The sequence below is a fragment of the Leptodactylus fuscus genome, chromosome 7, assembly GCF_031893055.1.
Source record: "Leptodactylus fuscus isolate aLepFus1 chromosome 7, aLepFus1.hap2, whole genome shotgun sequence".
Lineage (NCBI taxonomy): Eukaryota > Metazoa > Chordata > Amphibia > Anura > Leptodactylidae > Leptodactylus > Leptodactylus fuscus.
The window spans coordinates 119,127,196-119,135,145 of NC_134271.1; the positions used below are offsets into that span (position 1 = coordinate 119,127,196).

Sequence of the window (7,950 nt, forward strand, 5' to 3'; positions counted from 1 at the left end):
TAAATCACTACAAACCTCTATATTTAATCGCTTCTATGAACCCCTTTTGAGAAATTGGCATCTACAAATAGGGCTCAGCTAGATTACTCCTTGAAGAGATCCAGCTGGTGAATACAGTCTTTTGTGCAGTGCTCCCTGGGAAAGGTAGGTAGTTTAGCTCTCCTCCTGCAAGTTCTACCTGCTAAATTCTTCCTACCTACTAGAGGAGAGCTAGTTGATATAAAAATGTGACCCAGGGGCGTCTTGGGCGCATTGTCTGTTTTGTATTGTAAGACCATTAACTAAGTCAAGCTGTCTGTAGCTATAAGATAGAAGCGTGGTTCTGGAAATATTTTCTGGCTTTGTCCTGATGGGACCTGGCTCTGAGTCTTTCACGGAGACTCTTATTGAGATTGGTGCTCCAAGATATCTTCTGTTGTCTCTTTCTCTCAAGATGTGTTATTAGCATAGAGAGCAAATTGGCAACGCTGACAAAGATGAGTCAGAAACTCATCTGTGTAAATGTAAGAAAATACCAGGATAAGGTTTCTGATTTATTGGTGAAATATGAGACCTTTTCTTAAAACTGATACCTTTTCGTTTTTATGTGTGTCTTTAACACTATTGCAAAACTATCCAGTCATTTCACGCGAACATGTTTAAAGGGAACCTGGCACCAGATTTGAGGGCCCCTAAACCAGTGGCATGTCTTTTCGTTGCTGGGATTTAGAGCCTTAAACCTGGTAATCTCCTTTAACAAGTTTGCTGGCTTTTAAGTTGCCAGACCCCATCTCCAGTGGCTCGTGGATGCAACGAGGTTTATTGGTAGAAGGGTCGGGTTGTCCAGTAGCCCAACATATTTATCATAACTTATTCAGGTAATAATCGTGACTTATGGTATTGCTTTTCTGCCGCACAGACGGCCAGAGATCTGCCATATTTATTAAACAAACAGACCCCGCTCCTCTTGATAAATTTGGCAAATTTTATTCCAACATATTCTAGTGGAAAACTGACTTTAAAGGGAAGGCGTCACCAGAAATTTATCAATTTTTAACCGAACATATTTTTTTGAAGATTTTTTTTTTTTAGAAAATTTGTTTTTGTAAATTTTCAATATCTAAATGTATTTTAAAAAGTTCTATTTCCCGGCATTTTAGCTTTGACTACTAAGACTAATTATAGACTGACGCTTTCCAATTCTGAAGAGATTTTCTTTGCAGCAGTTACTTTGTTTAGATCAGAAATGGGATTACAATAGAACAGACCTGGGCAATGTGCGGCCCGCGGGCCACATTCGGCCCTCTGACTGCTTCTGTCCGGCCCACATAGCTAGTGGAAGTTTTTTCAAGGACCTGTGATGTCATCACAGCCTATCACCAGGATAGGCTATGACTCGTTAGTGGGCGGAGCCACACAGGACTGTGTGCTTTCTGCAAGCTGCCTGCAATGGGGGCTGCTGGATGATAAAGAGAGAAGAGACAGCATGTGTGAGCAAGAGGGGGGAACTAGGGGCAGATGTAGGGGGCAGTTAAACTTAATGTACTTGGAGAGGGGACATTAAACTAGGGGCAGATGGAGGGCGACATTAAACTGGGGCAGCCGGAGGAGGATATTAAACCGTGGAGGTAGCTGGAGGGGGACATGTTTGCCTCTAGTTGCCCCCAATCGGCTGGAAAATGATCGGAAATCGGATTTTAAAATCGATCCTGAAATCTCAAGATCGGCTCAACCCTACTGTCAATACATCACTATGGATAATGTCACAGTTTATCTATTCCCTCTCCCTGTACGGGGCATGTCTAAAAAAAAACTCTCCCCCCAACTCTCCAGACTATTACATTCTAAAGTCAAGACTTTGCTGCAAAGCTGTAAAGCACACCACTAAGTGCCATTAACAGAGCAGAGAAGAAGCTCCGGCAAGATGGCCGCCCCTATACCCATGTACTGAAAAAAATGAAATCCGTCAATAGAAACAAATTTAAAAGGTGATAATTTCAATATCTGGTTTTAAAAAATAAAAAGTTGGTGACACATTCCTTTTAAGAAAAAACAACCAAAATCTAAGCTGCATTTGGATTCCCACCAGCCTCTACACACTTGATGTAAAGAGACCTTAGACCTAACTATAAGTATGTGACCCCCTCCCCCTTAAATTACAAGATGCATGTGTATGAGTTGTATCGGAACCCATCAAGATGTTGGAAGCGGCATCTTATAACGTTTCGATGAAATCTTACCCCAGGCCGTAGCCTCATGGATACAGTTGAGCACTTTTCTGTCTCATTCTTTCTCCTGTGTTTTTCTCCCTTTTTTTCCTTGTCTTTTGCTGTGTCGCCATGGAGTGTTTCCATGGTAACGTCACCTTGTTTATAAAGTGGGTCTTCATTGGCATGCTGCTGCCCACTCACTTGCAGCTCCATACTTTGCCTCTGACTACATAGAACTGTATCTTAGTCTTGTCTCTGACAATGTTCAGCTCTTCGGTGGGACTGAATGTATCCGTGTTCGGCATCTTTGCAACATATAATCCAAAAAATAGTAGACCGATGAGAATGGCAGCAAGAAAACATAAGCTCACAAGAATGGTTTCCTATCATATAATTTCATGTTGCCCTTATAGACACTAAAAACTGAGGATCTTAAGGAATCAGTAATTGTAAGTGTTCAGTAATGGAAATTCTGGAAAATATTAATGATCAAAATTTGAATATAGGAAATATAAGTAGCCATTAACAGGTCCTCTATGTTCCTTTGTCTTCCAAGGGATTTTTATTCTGTACCTATTCACCAACCAGGGAACCTGTCACTTTGGACAGGCTGCCGTAGCTACAGGCAGCATGTTATAGAGCAGGAGAAGCTAAGCAGATGGATATATAGTTGTGTTGGAAAAGATTTGGTAGAACTTGTCATCTAAGACTAGAATGAGAAGGAATTTCTTTGAAGAGGAGTCCAGTGGGCGGTCCTATACAATGATTGACAGCATCACAATTGACTGTAATGGTCAAAGGTGGGTAACATCGCCCACTGGACTCCTAGGTCCAGAATACACAGCAATTTAAATGAATAAAATCCAAGTTACACATATACGTATATTTGGTATATTACATGTTACCCTGTAGACTGAGTGAACCCTCAACTTATGTTTCACCATGCGCCAAACTATAAGACTCAAATTGTTGTAAGGCTCTAGTTCACAAAGTTTTAATGCCATATGTCCATATGACAGATTTGTCTGGAAATTGAGGCAAAAATCCGATGCTGACCATCAAATTTCTGTGGTGGAAATGCAGCATGATATGCCATAGTTCAACATGTGAATTCAGGTTCATTCCATCTGCCACAATTGCCCCAAGAAATAGCGTCAATATTTTAAATTTTTCATTTTTTTTGTCATACAGATCTGTAGCTGTGTGAATGACAACATGAACACCCATTAAAAGTAATGTGGACATGCCATTACAGAATTACACATCAAGCAGTTCCCTACTATATGTGCTAGCAAATGGTTATCTTCTATGACTCCACTTCAGTAGTCATGTGATATGGCAGAGACCTTGGGGGGGGGGGGTCAAAGGTTAAGTGTTAAATGTTTTTGATCATCATTTAGTCCAAGTTGTTGGGTTGGTTGGGGTTGAGTTTTTCCTATGATATTGCCATTCGTAGGATATCATAAAGTTGGCCATAAGATTCCAAAAAACTCATGGCCAACTTTAGTATGCTATTATCTGCACCGAGAGCCAAAGGTCGTTCCTGGGTCCCTGGTTGGGACCAATGATCATTTTGTTATGACCTTAACAGTATAGTGAATTTATAATTTCTATGTATATCAAATATAGGTAATATAGATTAAATTCTCAATGTGATGTTGTTAATTTCTGTGATTTATAATCATTTTCATATACAGTATAACCCCCATTAACCCAAATTTATAGAGATTTCAATATAGGGACCCTTAAATTACAGTGGAAAACCCTGGTTTTTAGTAGGATTGTGTTAAATACTGAAATTGTAGGCCTTACCATGTTTGTCAGAGACTAAATGGCTATAGTCCAAAGAAGCCAGTCCAAGATCCCTACATCGTAACCAGAAAAAGAGAGAGTCCACAGCTTTTTTTTGCCAAAAACAGGCAGACTTGAGAGTAAAGGCTAAAAAGGGTTGTCCGGGATTTCAAAAAATTGGGCTGACAGCAGGAAAGTTGAGAGAATCAATGCCTTAGTGGTTCCCACCATTCGGTGACCACTGCAGCCAATCTCTGGCTTAGCAGCCTCGGGATGTGTTTGCTAGCAAACAAATTCTGTTCAGAGGTAACCAATGTATGGTGAATGAATTGGCAGAATCATTTTACATAGTGGCTATTTTTCCACAATAATCACTTTACGGCATGTAATTCAGCTATTGAGTGCTCACTAGAACCATGGGCATGCTTCACAGTTAGTCACGGTGTAGAATGGCTTAGACCATGCATGGCAAACAAGTGCATGTAGTATCAAGCGTTTATCCTACAATGTAAGAGTGTACATTAGATTGATATCATGAATTTTTGTCTGTCCTCTCTCTAGATGAGCAAAGAAGATCATTGCAGCATTCAGAACAATGACTCCTTTTTCCATCGTGACTCGATTCCAACAGAAGAACTCTATCGCAGCTCTGCCATCAGGCCTTCTCCCTTTGAGAACCTTAATCCCAGAAGAGCCTACATGCACACCCAGGTAAATAAGTGGTGAGAGCAGGAAGCAATACAGTTTAGCCCTAATACTACTGGGTTTAGAAATTTTATTTTTCAGGTATACTCACACTAGGGATGGCCCTAAATCATTTCGGTTCAGTTATTATAAGTTTTGTTTGGACTGAAGATGTCCGTGGAAGAACTGCTATTATTCTACTCTATTCAGGAGGTGATCAACCATAACGAACAGTGTTACTCATCTCTCCTGGGCTGCGGTGTGACTCCCCTCTGTCTATGGGTCTTCTGACTGATGTCAGGCACCACTAAGGCCTGGGATTGGGCCTCAGCTAGTCACATGGCTTCATGATGCAAAGACAAAAGCGTCACAGTGTGTCCAGTGAGGACCAATCAGACCTCAGTGGTCCCTGACATCAAGCAAAGGATCCAAAGACAGCAGGGAGTCACCCCAGAGCCCAGGAGAGGTGAGTAACCCTTTTTCTTATGTTGGGTCTCTGCTTATTATACTCTGGGGTTTGAAGAGGCCCCAGAGTACAATAGTAGTTCTAGTTAGGCCGTGTTTAGTCCGAATGAAACCGTTGAGTGAGGATCGCCTAACACATGCTTATAGTGTAAGGGCGTGACCTAAATAATTGCCATTAATCGTTATCAAGGCAAAAGTCAAGAGAGGTCATAATCGCCCAGCCATAATTCTCACTCTCAAAAATACAATTAATACATTTTATTTAATTCGTAAATTAATTTCTAGCTCCAAAGTCTACATGAAGAAGAGTGAATAGAGAAGACAATTCTTGGGGATAGATCTATTTTTTTTTTACTGCAGATAGGTCAGAGGGGGGAGGCTCCTGCTGCAGACAGTTGTCTTACAGGTAGACACAGGACAAGCATGTTGGAGGGAGATGACGGATCTCCTGAGAGACACAGAGAAGATTTCTTTATGTAGTGCTATGTTTTAATTATTTTCTATGCAGCAAATAGAATTAAAGGAATAGAGGAAATAAAGGGAGAAAGTGCTGGGATGTTTTTAAAGATTTTTGTGGCTATTCTCCATGTTCAGGGTGACATGTTCTGAAGGGGAGAGGGTAAGCTGGTGCCACCTCTAGCAGTGGCTTGTCTACCCTGAGAGCAATTGGGTTGGCTTGTCCACCTCCATCATGTGCCATATGTGAAAAATCAGGACACCACCATGGACGGCCATTCCCACCAAAATTAGTAAGCTTAGAGTCATAAAGCCAGCTGACCTTTTGGCATGATCATTTACCTGAGTCACCATCTCTTCCAGGTCCCTCTAAAACCCATCCGCCATGTCAGCTTCCAGGATGAAGATGAGATTGTGCGTATCAATCCTCGTGACATCATCATTCGACGCTATGCGGACTATCGCCATCCTGACATTTGGAGGAATGACACGGAGCGGGAGGAACATGAGATAAGTGCTCCTTTCACCAAGGCGGACACTAAAAAAAACAACTATCTTTACTCTCCAGCTAATGGCAGCGACTCACTCAAGGAGCAAAAAACATCTGCAGTTTTTAAGACTCAACCTACGTCCTCGATAAAAAAGCGAAGGAAAGAGGATGGAGAACGCTCTCGGTGCGTGTACTGCCAGGAGCGCTTCAACCATGAAGAGAATGGGAGGGGAAAGTGCCAGGATGCTCCAGATCCTATCCGGAGGTGTATCCATCAGGTCAGCTGCATGCTGTGTGCCGAGAGTATGCTCTACCACTGCATGTCGGATTCAGAGGGAGACTTTTCCGACCCTTGTTCTTGTGATGCCTCCGATGAAAACTTGTGCCTGCGCTGGCTGGCTCTAGTCACTCTATCCTTCATTGCCCCATGTATGTGCTGCTACCTCCCTCTACGAGCCTGTCACCACTGTGGGGAGATGTGTGGCTGCTGTGGGGGTAAGCACAAAGCAGCTGGATGACACAGTGACTCTGCAAACCCCAGGAAGAATTTCTTAATTTGCCAGGTGGCTGCTGGAACCGACGCGGGCAGTTTTTAGGTGAAGAGAATCACATGAAGTGGACTGTACCCGGAGCTATCTGCGTTCAGATAGGACCAGCGAGAATATGTAACAGTGCCAGTCTTGCATTAGAAAAAATATATATATATATATATATATATATATATAAATATATATAAATATTATTTTATTTTTTCCTTTTGTAATTAATATTATTTTATTTTTTATTTGCCATTCCTGTGTGAATGCAGATTATTCAATCATCTTGTAACATATGAGACATCCCACGAGATCAGAATGTTTGTCGAATGGATCGAAATTGAATGTTTATTGGTAGAGCAAGGAAGAGAGGGAACTATAGAACAAATATATAGAAATATATATATGTATGTATGTATTGTATACTTTTTCCATGCCCCATCTTCTTCTCTCCTCGCAGTTTAATAATAATTCTGGTACTTCCAGAGACGAACTAACATTGTATAGAAATCGAGCGATTGGATGACCTACAAAAATACACAATATCTGAATGAATTTTTAGTGGAACTAAATAATTTCTAGTTTTATTCAAGTGATTTTATGTATAAATAACAAATGTCTATATTTAACTAAACGTACGGTACAAGAAAATTTTATGACTTTTGGGAGAAAGTTTCTTACAGTGCGCTCCTTACCCAGCTTCCCTTGTTTTCCTGTCGAAATTTGGGACATTCCGGGATAGGGCTGAGTTTTGCTGCTGTGTAAGGTGACCAGTGAGTCTCCGGCAGCTGAATGGTTAAAACAAAGCTGTTTATCAATGTATTATTTTATTTTATTTTTCCTGATGGTTTACTGTTTATTCAGCTTTTATCTGTTTCTCAAATCTACCTGTGTTATGTCACATTATTTATACACTCTGGTACATAGAATATAACACAAGTGTCAGATAACTGTTTGTGTCTCTTTATTCTTGTGGGATGGACAGTGGCCACAACTAGCGCTTTTAGGTCCCATTCATACAGTCCAGTTAAAAAAAAAACCTACATGGATTTCATAGCGTGGTGTCATAACATTATTGTCTGGCGTGACCATTCCTTAAGGCAATATTCACACGATCGTGTCTGTTGATCGGCCATGAAAAAAAGGAGAATTGATCCGTTTTGCATCCATACCATGTACGTTAAAGGGGTTCTACCATTAAAACACATTTTTTTCTCGTTGACACGTAGGAATAGCCTTAAGAAAGGCTATTCTTCTCCTACCTTTAGATGTCTTCTCCGCGCCGCCGTTTGGTATAAATCCCAGTTTTCGTCGGTATGCAAATGAGTTCTCTCGCAGC

At 41.0% G+C, this 7,950-nt stretch overlaps 1 protein-coding gene across 1 annotated transcript in view; it reads left to right on the forward strand.

The window, feature by feature from the left end:
• Positions 1-7,561, forward strand: part of SPRED1 (sprouty related EVH1 domain containing 1) — a 44,663-nt gene extending 37,102 nt beyond the window's left edge. The window contains exons 5-6 of the mRNA XM_075282923.1: positions 4,542-4,691; positions 5,949-7,561. Coding sequence (XP_075139024.1) covers positions 4,542-4,691; positions 5,949-6,593 — 795 coding nt within the window. The 3' untranslated portion in view covers positions 6,594-7,561. The remainder of the gene's footprint in view (positions 1-4,541; positions 4,692-5,948) is intronic.
• Positions 7,562-7,950: the final 389 nt, after the last annotated feature.